The sequence below is a fragment of the Mesoplodon mirus genome (genome assembly GCF_964341445.2).
Source record: "Mesoplodon mirus genome assembly, chromosome: 5".
In the NCBI taxonomy this organism is placed as follows: Eukaryota; Metazoa; Chordata; class Mammalia; order Artiodactyla; family Ziphiidae; genus Mesoplodon; species Mesoplodon mirus.
Genome location: NC_138980.1, coordinates 69,833,366 through 69,858,037, shown reverse-complemented (window position 1 = coordinate 69,858,037; position 24,672 = coordinate 69,833,366). Strand labels below are relative to the sequence as shown.

The window sequence follows — 24,672 nt, the reverse complement described above, 5'->3', positions numbered from 1 at the left end:
GAAATATGATTAAAATCCATTTTTCTTGCCAATTCTAACTGAATTCAACACCTCCTAGATGAGTCTGAATTGGGCAAGTTCTGTTGTACTGACTTTAGCAGTGTGGGAATTATGTCTGTCTGGACATGGCAAGTTGTCAGGGTGATGTTGTGGGAAAGCCTGGCTCCTCGTTTAGTTGCTGAGGGATGACAGAAGTGTTAATAGCTTGAGTCTGACCTGCTTCATTATATGGATAAGGGGTTAAACACGAGGGCCCACCTCATAGGATGGGTGTGAGAATTCAGCAAGATCACGGCATGTTTATGCAGCACAGGGGGTGACCCAGGACAGACGCTTGATGTGGTACGGACACCGGTGTTTATGTGATCAGCCGTGCACATGGGGGGCTGGGGTGTGACGCCCAGCGCAGGAGGCATGAAGCTGGTCCCCAGAGAGGGGTTCTGGAGCAGACCCTGGCCTCTGGTCTTGTGAGCAGAGGGACTTCCTTTGCTTCATTCCTTAAAGTGGGGGGCTTTCCAGGCAGGGGCAGGCCTGAGCCCAGGTATTTACTCCCCTTGCACATCTGGCAGACTTGGCTAGGGTCACATTTCTGTCCGTCCCTTCCAGCAAAGGAATGGTGAGGCCAGCAAAGAAAGCTGCTGGTCACTTAGACCTCCAGCAAGGCCCTGTCTCAGAGATACATAAACCCCAGCTCAGTAATCCCAGCAAAGCTACTCCAGATCTAGAAAATGCAGGCAGCTCAGCCCACCCACGTCAGAGATCTGTACACATGCCGAGCAGAGAAGGTCTCAGCAAGCGACGGATGGATGACTGGATGGATGGATGGATGGATGGATGGATGGATGGATGGATGGATGGATGGATGAATGGATGGATGGATGGATGGATGGATGGATGGATGGATGAGTAGTGGGGTGTGAATGAGGTGACATCAGGGCGAGTCAGGTAAAGGGGTGAGTGTGCAAAACACATTCCCCCCTGCCATACTGTGCAGGCCTTTGTCTACTTCCTACTGCCTCCCCACCATCTCCTTAAGAGCACTCTGAACTCAGGCCCACCCTGATTTCACCAATAGCAACTCAGCCACACCTGACCTTGCTCGGCCGCATGCTCACTACAAGTGCACAGAATGAACGGAGATGGACCTCAGCACAATTCCACACCAACAGCTGGAGCATCTACCATGGTGGGTGCTGCCATGGGACCAAGAGTGAGCGAGAGAATCCTTGTGCTGGCCAGTGCCTGCTACAGAGTATGCCTTCAACAAAAGGTGCCTCTGTCATCATCCCCATCACCACCTCCACAGCTCAGAATATGAAGCAATCCCACCTACTTGGGAGAAAGAGGCAGAAAAGACCTCGGAGAGAAAATGGAAAGTATGCTATAAAAGCTGGGCCATTGGGGACACAGGGAGGAGTGGCTTTCTAGAAGAGGTCCTTCAGATTTCCTTGGGGAGAGGGCAATTAATATATACAGATGGCTTTTCTATGTGCCAGGGACTGTTCTAGGAATGTAATACGTGACAACTAATGTAACCTTCGCAAAAACTCTTTGAGGTAGGCATCACCATCCTCACTTTGTAGACGAGGGAACTGGAGCACCAAGGGGCTTCATGACTCGTTCAAGGCCACAGAGCTACCAAGTCAAACTGGGATTTGAGCCTATGCCATCCAGCTCCACTGAACAAGCTCTTAACCTTGACAGTGATGTGTCAACCCTTCCCCTGTCCTCCCACGAGGCACCTCCTCCGTTCATACCTCTACCACACCCCTCACCTGCTGACCTGTGAACTATCTATGTTTACACGCCTGTCCTCTCCAGAACCAGGGGACAACCTGGGGACAGGACCAGGGTCTGACATGGGCCTGGTACACAGTGGGCATGTCTGATGACTCTCGAGGGGCCACCCTGGAAGAGGGTCCCAAAGCAGGCACCAGGAAAGTTGCAGCCTTTTCCAACTCTGCAGACTTGGTGGTCTGAGATGGGAATCTGAGAATGAACTGAACACTTGCAGAGTCAGAAGATGAAGCAGCCCCTCCCACCCATGTGGCTTGCATCTCCCTTGCTCCCCTGTCACCTACAGGGCTAATGGCCTTGTCACATCAGTCACAGGGACCATGTGAAGCACGTTGCTCTTCCCTTACCTGCACTGACCACAGATTCTTGTCTCCCAGGCATTTATACACTTTGAGCAGTTTCTTCTTGCCACACAGTGACCCTGAACCATCCCTCTCATCCAAGTAGCCACGGGGACCAAAGGGTCCTCAGGTCCCACAGGGTCACTCCAGGAGACCTGCCCCCCACCATCCCAGTCATGCCCTGCGTGGCTCTTCTGGCCACTGCTCAGTCCCCCAAGACCCCTGATTCTCAAAGAAGGGGTAGCAGGGCAATGCCAACAAGTGAAAACCGGGCTCTGTACCCAAAGGGATGCGAAAATCCAGGACACACTTCCAGGACAGAGAATTCTCCAGAAGGAAGAATCCAAAGTGACTGGGTGTTCAGCGTAACCTGCATCTTTTTCATCTTTTGAGTTTTCACTAGAAAAATTCTTGAAAACTGTCTCCTGACGTTGCTCATCCTAGATGAGGCTACAGAGTGGGATGTTTCTGAATGACGGAGGTTACCAGTGTCAAAAAAGAGAAACATGGAAATGAATGTGGGTATTTGGAAGAATGTGCTAATCTTGAGACACACTCCACAGGTCTGATCATCTTTCGAAAAACTGTTTAAACAGCTGTATTGAGGTATAGTTGGCCTTCAGTAAACTACACATAATTAAAATGTACAACTTGGTCAATAAAAATATACACACATTTAAGAAACCATCACTATAATCAAAATAATTACCGCATCTATCATCCCCCAAAGTTTCTTCATGCCCCTCCTATTCTTCCCCTCACCACAGGAAACCAGTGATCTGCTTTCTCATGCTACAGATTAGCATGAATTTTCTGAAGTTTTATATCAATGTCATCAAATAGTATGCACTATTATTTATCTGGCCCTCATGCAGCATAATTATTTTAATATTCTATCATGATGTTACACGCATTAGCAGTTCATTCCTTTTTATTTCTGGGGAGTATTCAATTGTATGGATAAACCACATTTGTTCATTCATTCACTTGATAAACAGGTGGGTTGTCTGCAGTTTTTGGGTATCACAAATAAAGTTGCTATGAGCATTTATGAACAAGTATTCCTATGGACATATTCTTTCCTTTCCTTGGGTAAAGATCCAGAAATAGAATGGCTAGATCATAAGGAAGGTACTTTTTTTTTTTTAAAGAAACTTCCAAACTGTTTTCCAAAGCAGGTTGCCCATTGTACGCTCCCACCAGCAGCGTATGAGAGTTCCAGTTTCTCCACATGATGGCCAACACTTCATACGACCAGTCTCTTTAATATTCAACAGTCTCATGTAGTGGTATCTCACTGTGGTTGTAATTTGTATTTTCTCAATGATAAATAATGTTGATCTTTTTTATGTACTTATTTACCACCTGTATACCTTCTTTGGTGAAATGCCTGCTCAAATCTTTGCCCACTGTTATTGGGCTGTTTCTTCACTTATTGAATGTAGAGAGTTCTATATATATTCTGGACACAAGTCCTGTATTGGATACATGATTTTCAAATATGTTGCCCTTAGGCTGTGGCTTCATTTTTCATTCTCTTCACAGTGACCTTCAAAGGCAGAATTTTTTTGAAGTATCATTTTTTTATTTTATGCTTCATGCTTTTGGTTTTTTATCTAAGAAATATTTGCCTAATCCAAGGTCGCACAGATGTTTCTATGTTTTTCCTAGAAGTACACAATTTTAGGTTTTATATTTATGTATATGAGGTATGTATTTTTATACTTTTACAGATTTATCAATTTTGCTTTTCCTAAAAGCATCCTGCAAATATAATTTCCTTTCCTCCACTCATGTTAATTTTCAGCATTCAACACTGGAGATAATAAGATTAGCAGGAGGTACTTTCTCCCCTCAAAGAGTGTACTTTTTTTTATTTAGGAAAAATTTTGAACATATGCCAAAGTAGAGAAATTAGTACAATGAATCTCCATAATGCCAACTAAAAACTGTCACTCGCCACCTGGTTCTATAAGAATGAAGTCAATAGCCACTGCAGTCGCTGACTTTCAACACACCCTGAAAGGGGTTCAGGGTGGAGATCAGGAATGAGGCCCTCTGTGCTCTGGGAAAAACTGGCAGAAAAGGCCTTTACATAGTCAGATATTTTCAGAAGATCGTATGAGCCCAATTTCTTGCATCTTCTCATAACTAGAAAAGCACTAAAATCATTAATGGACATCTGCTCCTTGTGACTAGCAGCAACCTTCTGCCAAAATGTGGTCTTGATTGCCTGTATCCTCCTTCACCAAACTCACATCTATACTGACTTCCCCCACTTACCTCTTTGGAGAAGTACCTCAGTGCTGAGAGGCTGTCTCCCAGGCTTATAGTTTTCATTTTGCCGCAAATAAAACTTAACTCACAACTCTCACATTTTGCATTTTTTTCAGTTGGCAATAACCTCCGTTCAATAATTTTCAAGATTTTGCCACATTTGCTTGATCTTACCTAAATTATCTTAAGTTATCTTAAGGCAAATCCTCTATGTTCTTCACAATGTATCTCTTTAAAAAATGTATGTTTTCCTTATTCAACTACAATGCTATCAACACATCTAATTCTCAGTTCATAATCAATTTCCCTTAAAGTCCCCAAAACATCTTTTTCTTTTAAAGTTTTTGTTGGCTTTTTCCACTTTGGGTTCAACCAGTGTTCACAAAACATTTGGTAGCCATGTGTCCCACTCCACTTTTTTTCATGAAGAAACTGGATCCATTTTTTCTACACACTCCCAACATACCTCATATTCTGAATTTGTCTGTTTGCCTCTGCGTGGCCTCCTTTAACACATTCCTCAACCCCTGCACGTTCTGTTAACGGAAGTCAGCACTAGAGGCTTGACTAGATTTAGGTTCAATTCTCTTTGGCAAAAATACTTCACATGCCAATGAAGCACACATTATGACTGAGACACCAGAAGACATCACATGACACCAGAGGACAAACAATGCCAGCTGCCCACTGAAGTGATTCTACGATTCATCAAATGACTCAGGTGGTAATAGCGTGAAGTTCATCATCAACCTTTGTCTAATGGTTTCACACGTGCTTGACTGTTGCCCACATCAGCTATATCTTCAGGGGCTGAAAATGGCGATTTTCTAATTCTAGTGTTACTTCTGCATTTATTAGCTATACTCCTTCTGTAAATAATTTTCCCTTATTGAATAGAGCTTTAGGGTTACCCTGAAATATGACTTGTACAGAAACAGTATGGATTTAATTACTTTTTCATTGCAAAATTTAGAATAAGGAGCTGGAATCCTAGTTTCGTTCCCATAGTGAAGGAGTTTACATGCGTGTTTCATCACTAAAATGTACTTTTAAAGATAATAAAAATTGATAAACCTTTAGCCAGACTCATGAAGAAAAAAGAGGGCCTAAAATAAATTAAAGTAGACATAAAAGAGAAGTTACAACTGATACCACAGAAATACAATCATAAGGGCATACTATGAATAATTATATGACAACAAATTGGCAAACTTAGGAGAAATGGATAAATTCCTAGAAACATACAATCTTCTAAGACTGAATCAAGAAGAAATAGAAGATCTACACAGAGCAACTATTAGTGAAGAAACTGAATCAGTAATCAAAAAATTTCTGACAAACAAAAGTCCAGGACCAGATTTATAGATTAATTCAACCAAACATTTAAAGAAGAGTTAATATCTATCCTTCTCAAACTATTTCAAGTAACTAAAGAAGAAGGAACACTTCCAGACTCATTCTATGAGGTCAGCATTACCCTGACATCAAAACCAGGCAAAGACATGACAAAAAGATTAAATTATAGACCAATATTCCCGATGAACGTACGAGCAAAAATCCTCAACAAAATATTAGCAAACTGAATTCAACAATACATTAAAAGGATCATATATCATGATTAAGTGGGATGTATTCCAGTCATGCAAGAATGGTTAAACATCCACAAATCAACCAATGTGATACACCACATTAATAAAATGAAGGATAAAAATCACATGATCAACTCAAAGGATGCAGAAAAAGCTTTTGACAAAATGCAACATCTATTCATGACAAAAACTCTCAAGTTGGTAGCCAGTGAACATATTTCAACATAATAAAGGCCATTTATGACAAATCCACAGCTAACATTATACTCAACCATAAAAAACTGAAAGCTTTTCCTCTAAGATTAGGAACAAGACAAGGATGCCTTGTCTTGCCACTGTTATTTAACATTGTTTTGCTATCCCCAGCCACAGCAATCAGACAAGAAAAAGAAATAAAAGGAATCCAGATTGGAGGGGAAGATATAAAACTGTCACTATGTGTAGATGACATGATACTATATATATGTATATCCCTAAAGTATATATATGATACTATATATATATATATATATATATATATATCCCTAAAGACTACACCAAAAAACTATTAGAAATAATAAATGAATTCAGTAAAGTTGCAGGATACAAGATCAATATACAGAAGTCTGTTGTGTTTCTATACACTAATAATGATCTATCAGAAAAAGAAATCAAGGAAACAACCCCATTTACAATTGCATCAAAAAGAATATAATACCTAGGAATAAATTTAACCAAGGAGGTGAAACCTGTACTTGGAAAACTATAAGACACTGATGAAAGAAATAGAAGACAACACAAGTAAAATGAAATATATTCCATGTTTATGGATTAGAAGAATTAATCATGTTAAAATGTCCACACTACTCAAAGCAATCTACAGACTCAATGCAATCTCTATCAAAATACCAATGGCATTTTTCACCGAAACAGAAATAATCCTAAAATTTGTATGGAACCACAAAAGACCTCAAATAGCCAAAGCAATCTTGAGAAAGAAGAACAAAGCTGGTGGTATCACACTCTCTGTTTTCAAACTGTACTACAAAGCTACAGTAATCAAAAACAGTATGGTAATGGCATAAAAATAGACACATAGATCAATGAAACAGAATAGGGAGCCCAGAAATAAACCCATGCACTTATGGTCAATTAACCTATGACAAAGGAGACAAGAATATACAATGGGGAAAAGACAGTCACTTTAATAAGTGGTGTTGAGAAAAGTAGCCAGCTACATGTAAAAGAATGAAACCAGATCACTTTATCACACCATATAAAAAAATAAACTCAAAATGGACTAAGACCTGAAACCATAAAACTCCTAGAAGAAAACATAGGCAGTATGCTCTTTGACATTGGTTTTAGCAGATTTTTTTTAACACACTCCTCAGAGGAGTGCAACAAAAGCAAAAATAAACAAAAAGGACTGCATCAAACTGAAAAGCTTTTGCACACTGAAGGAAACCATCAACAAAGCAAAAAGGTAATCTACTGAACGGGAGAAGATATTTGTAGATGTTACGTCTGGTAAGGGGTTAATATCCAAAATATATAAAGAGATCATACAACTCAAGTAAAAAAAATCTGATTAAAAAGTGTTATAGGACCTGAATAGGCATCTTTCCAAAGAAGACATACAAATGGCCAACAGGCACATGAAAAGATGCTCAACATCGCTAATTATCAGGGAAATGCAAATCAAAACCACAATGAGACAGCACTCACACCTGTCAGAATGGCTACTTTCAAAAAGACAACAAATAACAAGTGTTGGTGAGGATGTGGAGAAAAGGGAACCCTGGTGCCCTGTTGGTGGGAATGTAAACTGGTGCAGCCACTATGGAAAACAGTATGGAGGTTCCTCAAAAAATTATAAATAGAACTACCATTCCACTCCTGGATGTTTATGCAAAGATAAATGAACCTGAGTGACCACTGATAGATGAACAGATAAAGAAGATCTCTCTCTCTCTCTCTCTCTCTCTCTGTCTCTCTCTCTCACACACACACACACACACACACAGGGAATAATATTACTCAGCCATAAAAAAGAATGAAATCTTGTCGTTTGCAGCATCACGAGTGAATGTGGAGGGTACTATGCTTAGTGAAATAAGTCAGAGAAAGACAAATATTTTATGTTTTCACTTATATGTGGAATCTAAAAAACAAAACAAATGAACAAATATAACAAAATAGAAACAAACTCACACGTACAGAGAACTAGGGGTTGTCAGAGGGGAAGTAGGTAGACGGATGGGTGAAATAGATGAGAAGGATTATAAACGCCCAGTTATAAAATAAATAAACAAGTCATAGGGATGTAACGTACAGCACAGGGAATACAGTCAGTAATATTATAATAACTTCATATGGTACATAATCTATAAAAGTACTGAATTACCATGTAAAAAAATACCATGTGGAAATTAATTTCTTATGACTTCAGGCAGGTTATTAAATTACCTTGGAAAACTCTACTAAATACACAAAGTTAATTGCTTTGAGCTTACCATGAAATAAAATCTAAATATTTGAAAAAAATAATAAATTAATTAACTAATTAAACGTGTTTTTAATGATTGTATTTCTCACTTCTAGAAGTTTCAAAATGATCTGGTATGTTTTGCTACCATATCACTCATTGCTTAAGTTTTGAATCACCTTTTCTATTTAAACATTTTGAACAACTGATTTTACATTCTGTACCTGAAAAATCCATCTCTCAAAGTTTTGGGGGGTCTAATTCTGCTATTTTTTATCTGTGCTGCCTCTTGCTCATGGTGGCTTATTTCCTTCTATGCTTTAAAGAATTATGAGTTATGTTTGGCACTTTGAGGGAATCCTGTAAAGCCTGAGTTGATGGTCCCGCCCTCCAGAGACGACCTACACATGCTTCTTCCAGGAGCCCTTGAGCATCCCATAGCCAGGGCCACTTTAAGTCAATTTACAATTCAGGTTTCCAACACAAAGAGGGTAAACTGGAACCACACACTTGGGCTGCTATTCACATAGTAAGCAACAGGACACCATAACAGCAGTTACCTGTTCCGACTGGTTTACATCTGTGTCCTGTATCAGTCATCAAAGGTTTTGTGTACCACCGTTGCCTTATCTGCATACATGCCGGTTCTTTGTTGAACAGTTTCACAGGTCATCTTTCCCCTCTCTAACCAGAGCCCAGGGCAACGTCGGGAAGTGTCATTGTCTCACTTTACTAACAGGCATATTTAACTTTTTAAAAACAATCGAGCCCACCGTTTAACTCGAGGTGAATGCTATTTTTTTTTAAAACCAAGCCCACCCTCCAACTCAGGGCAAGCATGCTGAAAGTTCTGGATTTATGTGTGGGATCTCAGCTGCAATGTCCCACCTTGTAAGCATTTAAGGCACTATCTCCAGTTTGCAGGCAGCAGTTACCCCCAAACCTCTTGGTTAGATCAGCTGCCCTTTACCTCCCCACCCACAGGGAAGTGGTCAGTATCCACTCTGGTTTTCCTTCTCCCTAACCCCGAACCAGGGATTTCTCTTACATGTGAGAAGCTCATTTATTTTAAAGGATGCTTATCTTATCTAGGAGCTTTATATCATAGTTCTTAGGACCTCTAGCTCACCATATGGATGGATAGGCACACTTATCTACAGACAGCTCTAGTGTGGTACAAGGGTGCTCCAGCAGAACTATGCACATGGTGCCGTTGTAGCGCAGAGGAAAGCAATGGCGTATCCTAGCACCAAGAGCTCAAGGATGCTTCACTGAGGAGATGGTGCTTAGGCAGAGCCTTGGAGTTGAAATCCCAGGAAGGTGTTTGCTCCGTTTCTGGCAGAGGTGGGTGTGGGTAAGGGAGGCTCAACCCATTCTATCCCGTTACGTGCATTAAAATTCAAAAAAACAATTGATGAATCCTCTCTACTCCACCTCTGTTTTGCTTGGTTTGGTGCCAGGGAAGGGTCATGTGGTGGTGTGCTACTACTACGGGCCAGGTGGCTGTTCTGGAGAGCTCCCAGCAGGAAACAGTGGAAGACATGAGAGATGTAGCAGATCTTGCTCAGAACCACCTTTGGGGAGTCCCACCCCACTTATACCCAATAGTGTCTTTTGGTCTCTCTACTAGGAGAGGAGAAAGTAAATAAACCCTTAAAAGGAGCTTCATCTGACCAATCTGGTCAGGGTCCCTGGGTTCCAGTGTCATCTGATCTATTGCCTGGCCGCCACTGCATAGTCTGCCTTTGGGGAGGTTTGCATCCCAAAGCAATCCCCAGTGCCTTTTGATAAGAACTTGGGGAAAACTGTTCTTTTGCACACAGGGTCTTCCTTGCTGCAGAAGGTCTGCTGTTCTGAGCACCTCACTGGACAGAACCCAGCATCGCAGGAAGGTGCCACCCTTGGCCAAAGGATGAAGCATTTCTATCTCATGTGTTGTATATAAAGATGCAAAAATTGTTTCATTTGTTTTAGAATGGGAAAAAACCACCAACTTGCTACGGTAAAAGGGAGAGCATCATTTAAGTCATATCTCTCAATAGGCAGTTATGGTATCAATTCATGGTAAATTCTAACCCAACTAAATATTCCCTCGTTCTCTGACATAACATACAGGTCCTAGCCCAAGGCATAGAAAGTGAGATCAGCTTCTACGAGCATTACCCATATCTACTACCGAAACGTTCTCTTGGAAAATGTCATGAATAAGTCTGACTGTACTCATTTGAGCAGTATGCCAACAGGGAATGTTTTGTTTGTTTAAGAAAAACAAAAGCAACACGAACCTGAACTTCATTAAAAATTTTGTAATGATTTAATTAGATTTATAGCACTGTGCATATTCATTCTGGCCAGGGACCCTTCTCTCTTCTAAAGGATTGGTTGGCAGAGATCTCATGTGCTTTGCAATTTTTTCCTAATCCTTCGTTTCATCTCCTGATGAGGTGAGGATGAGCATAATCGTGTTCAGGTAATTGCCTTATCAAATGGTTTAATTGTGCATTCAACAGAACTGACAACAAGAAGGTTATTCTTCCTAACGTGTTTTTAACAAAAGCGCTAACTAATTGCATGGCACTCTACTCAGGGCATTTGAGAAGAAGACATGAAAACCTATTCTTCAAATCTTGGTTAAACACATGTTTGCATATACAACATAGAAATAAGTGGTAAAATACTTAGTTGAATTGCTTTCTTCTGCTGTAACTTCATAACTAAACTGTATGTTGATGTAGACCACGTAAATTCTGAGGATGCATTTCACCGTGGACAGTGTTTGAACATCTGTGATTTCTGAAAATGTCACAATAACCATTTTAACTGAAAGTTTATCCTCGGGAGCCAAAAAGACTGTGTTATCTTGGCATGTTCCAAAAAGAAAGAAATGCTTAATAGAACTGAGGACAGATGTGCCTCATGATTAGAAGGAAGTATTGCAACATTAGGCCAAATGGTTTAAAAGATTTCTGAATTAAAGTGGTGCTGAATCTACTTTATTTTGCATGAACTTTCTTTTCTCTTTAACCAGATCACTAACCCATCTGGTATGGACCTGTATTATATGCTCCTTTTTGCCTACCACTCCTAGAAACACAGTACACCTTAATACATTCTTACAGGCTCAAAAGCTAGTGGCATTTAGCTGAAGCCTTTAATGACACAAATACTTAATAATATTTGATATTTTAAAAGGTGATTATGCAGTACACTACTTTAAAATTTTTATTCAGTCCAGTAAATATTCTTTCCCTCTTCTTCTGGTAAAAAATACTACCCTTGATCATAGTGAAGGGTGGGGGTAAAGAGGGTCATGTTACCATAGTATTTGATTAAAGGATGGACACATGATTCAAAAACAGCCAATTGGAATCCTTCCCTGGGATTGAAACACAGATACTGACAAATTTCTTTGCAGTTTCTAGGCTAGAAGCAAATGAATCAGGGGCTGTCCAAATCCATATTCCCAGCCAAGGGGCGAGAGCCTCTTGGCAGAATGAAGCCAAGCAGAGATGGACAAAGATGAGAAAGAATTTCCACACTGAATTTCCCCTTCTTTCTCTGAGGTCTGCCCACCCCAGTATACTTTCTAGCCTTCTGTGCCAGTAAATCTTCATTTTTTGATGAAGCCAAGTTTGAGTTCTGTTTCTATCACTTGAAATCAAAAGCATCCTGATGATACAGCTGGTATTTTATATTACTTTTCAGATGGCATTTCCCTCATAGAAGTAAAGACTGTCACTCGAGAACCAGACAGACCAGGGTTCCAACATCTACTCTGCTGCTAAGAGCTGTGTTGACCTTGGACAAAGTTTTGCAGCTTCAGTTTTCTCCTCTTTGAGACTACTAATAGCCCTTACCTCAAAGGTTCATTGTGAGAATTAGATGGAATAATAGAGAAAGTAAAATAATACTGTGGCACTTAGTACAATATCACAGTACTTAAGACATGTTCAACAATGGAGTACTATTGTTTTCTTGTTATTGTCACTGTCATTATTTAAAATATTACTATGGTAGAGATGGCTAGATTACTCCAATATTCACTCTATCCTTCTTAATAACAACACAACTCTCAAATTTCAGCTGGATACGGAGCTACCCAGAATAAACCCACATTTCCCAGCCTCCCTTGCAGCTCTGCGTAGCCCTGTGACTAAGTTGTGGCCAGTAGGATGTGAGCAGAAATGACACATGACTTCCAGACTGTGCCTCTTCCCTCGCCTCCTTCCTACTGGCTGGGGCACAGCAGCCATCTTGGACCAAGAGGCAGAAGCTCAACAGTTCCAACTGTCAGGATGACAGAGCAAAAAGGTAAAGGACGCTGGTCACTGACAGTCTGGAGGCAGCATATCAGCCCCAGGCTGCTTATCTTTAGAATGTCTATGTGAGAGAGAAATAAAACTGTATCCCATTCAAGCCTCTGTTCCGTTTGAATTTTTGCTATAGCAGCCAGAAGTAATACACAGTAAACATCTTAAATTTGCTATAGCAGCCAGAACTAATACACAGTAAACATCTTAAATATTATTTATACTCATTCCTTCCAAAAACCCTGTGAAAGAGAAAAGGGGATGACAACCAAACAAGGGCAAGAACTCTATTTAAACTAATAGTTGAGGGTCTTCGTACTATGAACACTAGCTTCTCATTATCCAGTGATGTTTGGCTACCACAGACTGAAGAAAGGACAATGAAAATGAACAAGGCCTCAGGGGGAAAAGCAAAGTTGGGGCGTCTGCCATGGGGAATTTGTCCCCATACCTCCAACTGTTTAATGTATAAAACAAATTTGCTTAGAGTTGGTTAGATGCCACTGAGTATGTCTCCAAAGTCATAACATCTCTTGTGTTAGCCTTTTCTAAGCAACAGAAAATCAAAATAGTGAAGTCTACGACCCGACTCCCGCATCAGACCATTGGTGTCCGTGTGGTCTATGGGCACATGACCCGACCTTTCTCTCCCCCCCACCACCTGAGAGCATGCAGGATGGGGGCGGGGTATTTACTACTTCTTGGCCCTCCACAGGGTTGCCCAGATGGCAGTATCCAATGCCTTGCCTAATTGCTGCTACACCTCTTGTTCCTGGGGCCATGACCATGGCCATCAGGCTCCAGTTTCCTGATGCACAAAATGTGCAAATGCAAGCCTTCCACCTCAGTGTCCAATCGTCTTCTCTTCTGCTTAGTCAGAAGTGAGGCCCTTGCCAATGAGCCATTTGCAAGTGAAGACAATTCTCACCCAGCAGGTTCTATGGAGGCAGGGCTATCTAAAAATGTCCCTGAAAACACCGACAGCCTCAACTCAGCCAAAAAGCAAAAAAGAGGAGCCGCACATAAAAACCACCCACGCCTGTCATGGATGCAGGGCCATAAAAGTCTGGGGAGACTAAGAAGACATACCGAGCTCGACGCTGTCTTGAGAAGGCTTAACAAATCCATGCCCTGGATTGGCTCTGACCCTCAGAACAGCCTGTTTGTGGGAAATGCCGGCCAACAGAGTCTCCATTTGCCAAGAACTTCAAACATGACCTTTGCTTGGTGGCAATTGTTCGAAACAATTAAGACGACTCTGAAAATAATATAATCCGCAGCAACAATGTGTTGAAAGAAATGCCAACACTGTAAGGCCAGCTCTCTCGCCCCCTCCCTCGCGTGTGCGCACTCAGAACAGAGGAGAACCATCTTCCTTCACAGCGCTTCTTAACTCTGCATCTCTCTTCTGCCTCTAGACAGAAATGAGCCATTTGCTAATTGTTTAACAGCTGTTAATGAACTAAACGTCGTGGGAGGAGGGGCAGAGCAGACGGGGGTTTGCCGGCTTGTTTGTCCATTCCCAACAGCCGGGCTGATGCCAGCGAGCAAGGTGAGCAGGGCTCCCAGGGTCACTCCAAGGGCCCTCCCCTCAGAGGTCAGGCCGTGCAGCTTCTGCCTGGACAAGAGCAGTCCCAGCCCTGACGTCTGAGCTCTGGTCAGGTGGGTGCAGGGGGAGAGATGTCAAGGAAGTCCTATTAAAAGAGGCCCAGCCAGGAGACACCCACCAGGGCCAGAACCTGGAGCAGCGGGGACCTCCACTCCTGCCCCCTTCTGAGTTTCCAGGTCCCCAGCACCACTCCAGATCTGCTCACAGCTTTCCCAAACCGCTCTCCCCTCCAAGGGGAGAGAAAGCTGAGATTGCCCACCTGAAGCCTGGGCTGGCCAGATTCCATCAGCCACAGTGATGCTTCCCTTCTTACAGGCAAAATTAGAAATGGGCAGCCAGGACCCCAGGAGCCTTCATCTTTCTATGCGGATAACAGCAGAGAAAGGAAAGGCACTCACAAACGAAGGGGTCCCTCTGGTTTAGGCTGAGGCCACAGGGCTGCTGGCAAGAGCAACTGCAAGTCCCATTGGGATCCAGATGGTGAAGATGTCCTTCTGCTGAGCTCAAAGCTAAAACGACTCTCTGTATTTGGAATTGAGACAGTCACCAAGTCCAGCTATGACTTCCTGAATGCCTCTTCAGACTGCTTCCTATCCATCTCTGCAACCACAATACAAGTCCAGGCTTCCAGGCTTGCCCAACCACTCCCATCCTGCAGCCAGTGTAAGCCAGTGAAAAAATAAAAGTGCTTAATAAGACCCCCAGTGTTCTTAGGGTAAAGTGCAACCCCTCTCATTTGGCCTTCAAGGCCCCGGAAAAGTGGCCCCTGACACTTTTCTAGCCTCATTTCTGTGTCTAGTTAACTCCCTGTCCCCAATCCCCATGCGACACTGCCACAGTGACACATTCCGGTTCCTTCAAGAGGGTCTGTGCTTTGTTTCATCTCTTCAGCCCCCTCTTTCCTCTGATGAATGAACGCTCTATACCTTCCACCTCCATTCGTACTCCAGGCGACTCCTTCCAGCCTTAAGATCTCAATGAACCATCGCTTCCTCTAAGAAGACTGGTCACACCTCCAAACTGGCTGAGGAGGCCCTGTTCTGGGTCCTGCAGTACCCCGAACATCCCTTATCTGAACACCTATTTTAATGAAAGGACACTGCTTTGTAATCTGTCTACCTTCCTTGTAAGTTCTGTGAAAACTGGGGCTTCTTCTTCTGTTGAATCCCCAGTACTTAGCACAATGTGTGACACAGAATAAGAAAGAATTCAATAAACACTTGCTGAATTTCTGGACTCCTTCAGTTTTCCTGGCCAGGAGAATGTGACATCAGGGCAAGTTAAATGATAAGGGTGATCCTTACTACCTAGAAGCCACGTCGAGGGGCAGGGTCTCTACCACATTCTCAAACCAGTTGTGGTGCTGGCCTCCACTTGCCTATTCCCAGAGGGGAGTTTTCTGTTCCTTATCTTTTGTGAGTTTTGCTTTGTAGAGTCTGAATATACAGTCATTTACTGCCATGTAACATCTTATATCCCTTCATATCAAGATGCTGTGCATTCCTGCGGATTTTATCTTTGGTCTGGGGGAGTCACAGAGCTCTGAGTGGTGTCCCTGGTGCCAGGACACTGGAAGAGTCCTGCTACAGACAGAGGCTTCTAAATACATCCCCACCCCGATTCTAGGAGCTTCTGATTGTTCAGGGCCCAGAAGCAAAAAGCAAACTTGTTTGATGGAACCCGAAGACAAACACCGGGCATCTAGGACAGAGCTGATACCCATGCTCCTTCCTCCCTCTGCTGCTGGCGGTGCTCCCCACAGGCTTCAGATCCATCTGTGAAAGGGTGAACACTTCCCCTGGAGGACTCTGATTATTTATTACAGATTTCCTTGATGATGATGGGACTGGGCTGCAATATATTTTTGCCAAAACTGATTTTTGTGAATGTGACTTATGACATCAAATCACTTCCAGTTGTACGTGCATCCTGGCCTCATTGTCCTTTGTTTCTTGACCCCAATGACCCAAAAAAGGCCATAACTCCAGGGAACGGGAAGTCACTTGTTGACTAACAGTTAACTCACTCACTCTATTAACTGCCCACCTACTGGTGGTCCTGTGACAGCTTTGTCTGTGAGACTAAAATGTGCTCTTGAACCTCAATAAAGAAGTGGCCATATGTTTAGGGGCAATAGCTAACTCACTCCAATACTGAACCTGACCAGTCTGAAATATCCCCCTTGGAAGGAAGTCTCATTGCACACCACGAGGGTTTAGAATTAGTCTTGGCTTCAGAGGTCTTGAGCAGTCAACACATGCCTTCAGCATGAGCCACTTGATTCATTTCTTTAGGAAAAAGAGAACACCAACTTTCTAAAAGTGGACAGAAAACTAGGAGATTAATGTCAAAAACCAACACCCACACCATTTTCCACTGCACTGCTGCCCCTCCCCCAGCCTCTGCCCTTTGTTTTAACTGGAAGCAGGTGATCACAGATATCCAGGCAAGAGACCCTGAGTGTCAAATTCTGCCACTGCCCTTGACTCTTTGGGTCTCAGTCTACCCCACATGGAGGATGGGGAGAAAGGCACTACAAGTTCTGATAAGAAGGCATTAGGTCTCTTCTTTTGCTCCAAGAAAAGACAGCTGACCAGGTCTGGGAAACTCAGGACTGAGGCAGGTACAGGAATTCAAGAGCACTAGAGGAATAGCAGGCTGGGGCAGACTCTGGGGCTCTGCCCAACAGTACCTGGAAGCCATTCCTCTTTTGAAAAATCATTGCAAAGGAGCCTTCCAAATCCCGACCCTGCCTCTTAAACAAGCTAGTTACCACTACTTGTAAGCAGGCAACCTTCTCTAACCCAGAAGGCCAACTTTCCTGCTCAAACTGCAGGGGAGCCCTGACCAGCAAACATTTGCAGAGACATTCCCTGGGCAGCTGACAGCATTTCAAGCCACATCTGACAGGTTACGACTGCTCCTTGTAGCTCAGGGGTCATGGGGAGCTGGCATTTGAAGCTCCTTCTGCGAACGAGAGACAGGCGAGCAGGCAGGCTGCTGCTGGAGTTTGATGTGCAACGTGCCAGCTGCCCAAACAGCCTTGATCACTCACTGACATTTCATGGCTCGTCTCTAATCACAGGCTCCAGGATCAGACAGTTCACTCCAGAGCTGGAGGGAATAACTGAACAGCACAAACTGGATCTTCACAAAGACAGAATCATTGCAAAGAGCCTCTCTCTGCCAGGGCTCCAGGCTGGGTGTTTAGCTAAGTAACTTGGCCCAGGCTGGGGATGGCTTATTTCTCTCAATCACTAAGCTCTCTGCAACCCCTTCACTCAAATTCCGGAAGGGTTGCACAGACTGGAATCTCACCATTCCTTCTCAGCTGGAGTCTTCAGAGGCTCTTCTCTCTTATCCGTGATACTGAGCACCCACTGTGTGTCCTGTGCCTGGTGAAGGTAGACAGGCATTGTTTCTACCTCTAGGACCACACACACTCTTAAGTCTGCCACTTAAGGCAGACATGGGCAAGAAGGCACTTACAGGAGCAAGTGTCCTGCAAGCCTGGCATTGCCTGACCATCTGCTTACTTTCCAAGTTTGGGCTGAATGTCTCCTCTTGGACTGTCCTCACATCCGCCCTCTCCTCCTCATCTCCTGCGCCTCTCCCCTCACGGTCACAGCCACCAATAGGGCAACCTCTTAGTTCTTCAAACTCATCATCCTGCCTTAGAGCCTTGGCCTATGCTATTTCCTCTATCTAGAACATTCTACCAACGCCCCCCTCTCAGAGTTTAAAGGACACCTCCTCAGAAAGGCCTTCTCAGCAGGCAACCTTCTCTAACACAAAAAGCCAACTTTCCTGCTCAAAATGCAGGGGGGGCCCTGACCAGCAAACATTTGCAGAGACATTCCCTGGGCAACTGGCAGCATCTCAAGCCACATCTGACAGGTTACGACTGCTCCTTGTAGCTCGGGGGTCAAGGGGAGCTGGCATTTGAAGCTATAAAGCACTCTGTCTCTCTTTCAGAGCACCACATGTATTTCCTTGGTACCAGTTACCAAAATTTGAAGTTACCTATTTATTTGTTTGGTCAATTATTTCTGTCTGTCTCCCCTACCAGAGTGTAACCTCCAAGTGAGCAGGGATGGCGTCGGTCTGCTTCCCCACTGCCCTTCCATGCTCTGCACAGTGCCTAGAACAATGACAAGTGTCCAAGAGATAGTTGCTGGACAAACGAATGAAGGATCTGTCTAGAGTAGGCGATTACGGAGACAGACTCTGGGGGGCTTTGCTGTTGACGGTGAAGGGTCTCAGCTTAGCTGCGACTGCAAGAGGAGAGCTATCCATACATTTTAAGTGGGGGAGACGTACAAACAGACTTTTATTGCAGAATTACCCTCACCTTTTATGTCACGTGGAAATGGATTTGGGGGGCCGGGGAAAGGCAGACTGGAGGTAAAGAGTCCCATTAGGAGGTGTCTATAAAAACCAAAGTCCTCACTGCTCAACGTGTGGTCCGTGGACCAGCAGCATGGTCGTCACCTGGGAACTTGTTAGAAATGCAGAATCTCAGGCACCACATCAGACCTGCCCTGTCATAATCTGCATTTTAACAGAATCTCCAGGCAATTGTTCACATATCTAGAAGCTGGGCTTTAGGTGAAAGACAATGATGGCCTGATCTGCCTTCGGGGAGTGGGGGACAGATCTGAGTCATCAATGTTATTATAAATGCACTAGTCCAGACAGTGCAGGGTGTTAGAAGCAAGCCTGCGGTTCCTTCGGGATCAGGGAGAGACGCGACGCGGGGATGGTAGGCACACTCAGCCAAGCTGGGCTGAGCTAATGAGCCAGGACGTTCTGGCTGTGCCCCTGGGCAGAGAAGCTGTAATTCCCACTGCAGGTCTGACGTTGGGGAGGTATGGCTTACTGACTCTGGCCGTGAAGAAGAGCCAACTTTTTTATTTCCACTATATCATAAGTTCCCCCAGCACCTGGCACAGAGCCTAGTGCATAAGAAGCGCTCTAGTGATACCTGTTGAAAGAACAAAGGAACTACCAAGCAGTAATTATGATACTGATATCCTAAAGCAGCTTACACGGGTCTGGGTGCAAGCTAGATGAACCTTCTGGCTTCCCGTTTTGTTACATATATTCCCTTTGGTTAGAAAACTGTGAAAATCCGAGAGAATAAAAATCGACTTTCAGTGAATAAAAGTACATGACTCACTCTTTCGGTGAATAATAATACATGATTATTATTATTACTTGTAATAATCCTAATAAGCTTCTGAGGACAGCAGGCAGTGAGGGACCCCCAGGCCTATGCAATCTCCACGGTGTAAAGGTCAGGATGGTGAGGGGATCGCAGAGAACAGAAGCTATGTGTGCAGTGGGGGAGGGACAGAGGTGGGACCAGCGTAAAGGCCCAAGCCCAAGGACCACAAGGCAACGTGGCCACAAGTGACCAGGGAGTCACCAGTTACAACTCTCATCAGCCCCAGACTCCCTTCTGCAAAAGATCCCTACAGAGAAAACAAGAAGAGAGATAAAAGTGGTGCAGCTCTGGCTGGAGGGGGATGGGAGAGTCAGAGCCCCACTCCTCGCCCCCAACCCTGTCTCAGACACGCACACACAACTCTTCACGCCTAGCACGAAGGGTGTGGGAGCAGGTGCTGATTTATATTTGTTGAATAAGAGAATAAGCAAACCCTTGTCGATTCTGTGGTTTCTTTCGTTCATTATCCCACCGATATGTACCCATTCCCAAACACAAATGGACAACCTTAGCCCAAGGACACTGTCTGTAGGTCCAAGAACAAATGGTCACCTCCTTCCTCCACCCTAGGGATCCCTGGTTCCCTGCCTGCAATTCATTTTATTAGAGCCCAGATGAAATGCTCCTCCTGTGTGAAACTTCTCCTCCTTGTTCCAGTAAGAATAAACAGACCCACTTTATGCCTAGTCCTTTTTTCTATGAAACCATTTTCTCTTCACTGGTTTGAGTTAAAATGACCAGTCACCCTACTAGCAACCCTGCCCCCCCGCATTAGACTGTAAGCCCTGAAGTCCCCAGAGAAAGGAACAGCAGCCTCTCTAGACCCAGGACCTGGTGTCGTGCTGGATACATTCTAGGTTCACAATAAATGCAGCTTAAATGTGTGCCGACATCATACACCTCCCTATCACCGCGCTGTCTGTAAGGCAGGCATCCTGGACCTCCCTCACACCTTTGCCCCCCATCAGCTGAGCTTTGGAACAGCTTACTTCCTCACCTCCTCCAGGAAGCTGGCCTAGATTCACTTCAGGATCACACACCTCTCTCAGAATCACCCTTCCCCTAAGCCCTTGATCACTCCAGTTACATAGGAGAGAATACGTTTATCTTGTCTCTTAGGCCAAAGAGTCTGTTCATGTGGCAGCTTCTCAAGGGCAAGCCTTAAAGTCCACCGAGATTCACAGGTCCCAGTTTTGGCCCAGAGAGCCTTGTCAGAACAAACAGACACAGAGTACTTTTTGATGACAAAAAAGAGAACGAAGAAGACCGACCTTGGACGTATAGGTGTGGCCGTCGGAGCCGCAGACCATGGCTGACTGTGCCGTGGGACAGGGCTTGCACTTGACCAAATTCGAAGGTCCAACCCAGTGTCTGTGGGCTACATTCCCCTTCTTTTGCCTGAGGATGAAAAAAAGAGGGCATAAGGTAACTGAAGCTCCAGTCTCCATGGTCTTTCCTCCAGGTTACCTGGATAAAGGCCAAATAAATAAGGGCTGGCCAAACAACCAGGCACATCCTGAAGGCCCCTGGCCAGCACCCCCATTTGTTCCAACTTGCTGACAGGGGGCAGGAGACAGTTCCAAAAGCCTAAGTTCAACCCACCAGATGGATGGAGGAAAGCAATGTGGCCATTAAAAATGTTGTAAACACATGACTTATTGACATGAAGAGACATTCACAACACACTAAAAAGACAATGAGAGAATGACTCCGTCAGCTTCCCCAGCGCCCCATCTGGGGTGTGGCAGATCACAGGTGCCCCCAAACAGCACCCAGAGCCTCAGATGCCTCCGGGGCCGACCAGCAGCCTCTGAGTGGGAGGGTGCAGAGACAACTCAGAGAACAGTCTAGATAGAAATGCATCTCCAAACACAACCAAATGACTTTATCACAGCTGTGGAAAACCATCTCTGGATACGTTTTAAAGCAATTTCAGTCCGGCTTTCAATTTGCCATTCGATAGCCCGGTTCTGAGGTGATGTCACTTTCAACTGCTAAAATCATCATAATTCTACTCTTTCATTCCAGCTCCAGTCTCCCCCTATCCTAACCTTTGTCATAATGATAAATGGTGCTATTAGGATGGCTTATGTCGACGGAAGGAACCCCATCACCATATCATAAACCACCGAAATAAAGGCCTGCAGTTACGGCCTCCTTTCCCTCTTAGTTGAGGCTGCTTTTCCAGAAAACCACTGAGAGCCACTCTCCCAGCTGAGGGGCGAGTTCTGGGTGGAGGACAAGTGAGTGTGAGCTGCCCATCAATCAGGCGGGTACTATGCCCTTAAAGTGCTTTGCTCTGGTAGTCCTGCAAGGTGCTTATCCGGGCACTAGAGTCAGAAAACACAGGTTCAAAAGTCAGCTCTGCCCCTTACAGTGTGATCGCAGCAGGATATTTCACCCTGTAAATCTCAGTTTCCTTATCTGTAAAATGGGGGGGCTAGGAATACTATCTCCTTTAAGGGGATGGTATGAGGATTGAAATGAGCTGATGTATGTAAACAACTCAGTATAATGCCTGGAAAATAGGAAGCAACAAAATTGGTACCTGCTTTTATCATTATTATTTGCCCCAATAGATGGAGGTATAAGTACCGTTGTCATAGAAATATGACTTAACTCTAAAGCCCTAGGTTTGGAATGGTGCTGAACTCCCCAGAACTCATGGGTCCCAAGGAGGACATCTTTTCTGCTAGGTGTGGAATGGATCTCCAGCTCCTCAGGAATTGGGGTTTGGCATCTGACATAACCTACCCTCTTCCAAATGAAGGAAAGTGAGAAAGAAACGGCACCCACCAACTTGGTTCTTATCCTACCTCAAACCGGCCCCAGCGATCTGGGGGAGGCAGTAAGAGCAGGAAGGTCGGTTTGGGGAACTGCCTTGGAGGCTGACATCGAGAGGAGGACCCACAGCACAACACTTGGAGCCATCAGGGATCCCAGGCTGGACGGGTTGTAGGGCTGAGCCTGTCTGACCAATGAACTGGTAGAGGAAGTCCTACGAGGGCACTTGGAGATGGCCTGGTCCAGATGACTCATTTTCCTAACGGAAGCAACTAAAGCCAAGCTGGGGAAGAGTCTTGCCCACAGTGATGGAGACAACGGGTGGCTAGGTGCGTGGTAACATTCACACAGCTGCAGTGTGTCCAGGGATGACTCTTCTTCAACCCATCTCAGTCCCACCTAGATGAGTAGCCTGAAAATTTGCTGGGGCACCTGCATGTTTGTCACTGGGGCTCTTCTCTCCGTCTCCCTGCTTCCAGAGCAGCTACCCACCTTGTCCCTGCTTCTCTGTCTGGAATAAAAACACCTACTGTTTGCATTTCTAAATCACATGGACATGAGGTCTCCTATTATCCTTAACCAAACACACTTTCTTCTTTCAAGGTGTGTCCTGGACTACTGAAAAGGGGATTGTAGGGGATGGGATGCCATGCAGCGGACAAGCCGGCTGTTGGCACAGGGTTAATCTCAGAGGACGTGATTCCTTTAGAAGAACACCACACATTTATCAGCATTCGCAGAGCGGACTGCCTGATGCTGATAATGAATCAGCAAATACAGGCAGCAGTTCTGGCATCTGGCAGCCCTTCTCCTGGGTCAGTCCCCAGCGTGCGTTGCCACAACTGAAGCAATTCTTGTTTTGAGTTCCCAGAAAGCGGCAATAAAATCCAAAGAGTGGGCAGCTTTGCTGGAGCAGACATAACCGTGTGCAATGATGCCCCAGAGGAAGGAAGCCTGAAGGAGCTCAGCCAAAGGCAGACAAGGGAAAAGTGAACACTGAGCCACTGGCTTTGAGGAAAAGATAGAACTACCTATTAATCACCAGCTAGTGGTGGGTTATCCCTGTCTCTGGACCTGAACTTCACTATAAAGTGCGTTAAGGGGAGGCAAAGAGGTGAAGCTGGCCAGTGCTTCCTAGTGGGCCTGGTGCATCAAGGATGCCCGATATATCCTTATTGGGTGAGTGGGTGGTACCCTGCGTGCTGACCACTGCAGCAGTTACTAGCAGTTAATCACAAAATCACAGACTATCTGAGCCAGAAAATACCTTAAAATGAATCGAGTCTAAGAACTTTATTTTATAAATGAGGAATTGGACACACATAGCAGAAGTGAACTGCCCAGTGTCACAAAGAAATATGGCCAAGTTCCTCCATATGTATCTGTCAGGTTGAAGTTATCCTGAAAATGACTGCATTGCTCTAGGACCATTTTAATTCCCCTATTTTGGCATCTATATTTTCACCATCAGGGCTCAGTTTTATAAATAAAATCCCCGTGAAACACTGTCCTTGACTCTGCACCTGCAGTGGAGAAAGCTCTCTCTCATATCTGATGCCAGGTGGTCATGGATTATGCCCAAGAGGAACCACGTCTGACTTCTCCTGGGATGCCTTGGGCACTAGAGGTACAAAGGCCAAGCCATTCTGAGTTTTCCCAATTCTAATGAGACAAACATACCTATTATATCTAGGCAAACCCAGGTGTTCCTTACCCCACTAGGACCCTAGCGGAGACGGCACCCAAACCTATAGTCTCTGTCCAGAGGCCAAATTACACAAAGTAACGTACAAGTATATGTGAGCCCAAGGAGGCATAACTTCCCTGGTTATTGTGTGTATATTTCAATCCCCACAATTCAGTGCAAACCATAAAAAATAACCAACCCAGTCAAGGCAAGGGACTAAGCTTTCTGGCTCTAAGATATTTCACTTCTTGAGTCAATGAAGAGTGAAATCCGATGAAGGTGTCTTGATGGGATTGTTATTCCCAATGTCAGAGACATTCATCAACTGGGGAGACACAAGCAAGTTAGTTCAGGAGGCAGGTCCCGCCAGCCTTCCCTTTGGCCACAGAGCCCTAACTCCATCCCAGCCTGGCTGGTGCTGGGGGCAGCCACACCTCCTACCCTACACACAGCACGGCACAGAAAATCCCAACCGACAAGATGGAGAGAAGAAAGACAATCGGAAGATCACCGGCATTGCTTACTCTCTTTCGCTCAGTTGCTTATTCTTGATCCTTTTTTTTTTAAGTTTACCAAAATTCCCA

General features: G+C 44.4%; 1 protein-coding gene across 2 annotated transcripts in view; it reads right to left on the bottom strand.

The window, feature by feature from the left end:
• SPOCK1 (SPARC (osteonectin), cwcv and kazal like domains proteoglycan 1) overlaps positions 1 to 24,672 on the bottom strand; it is a 528,713-nt gene that overhangs the window by 115,406 nt on the left and 388,635 nt on the right. For both annotated transcript variants that reach the window (XM_082623997.1, XM_082623998.1), the window contains exon 5: positions 20,889 to 21,015. In XM_082623997.1, coding sequence (XP_082480123.1) covers positions 20,889 to 21,015 — 127 coding nt within the window. The remainder of the gene's footprint in view (positions 1 to 20,888; positions 21,016 to 24,672) is intronic.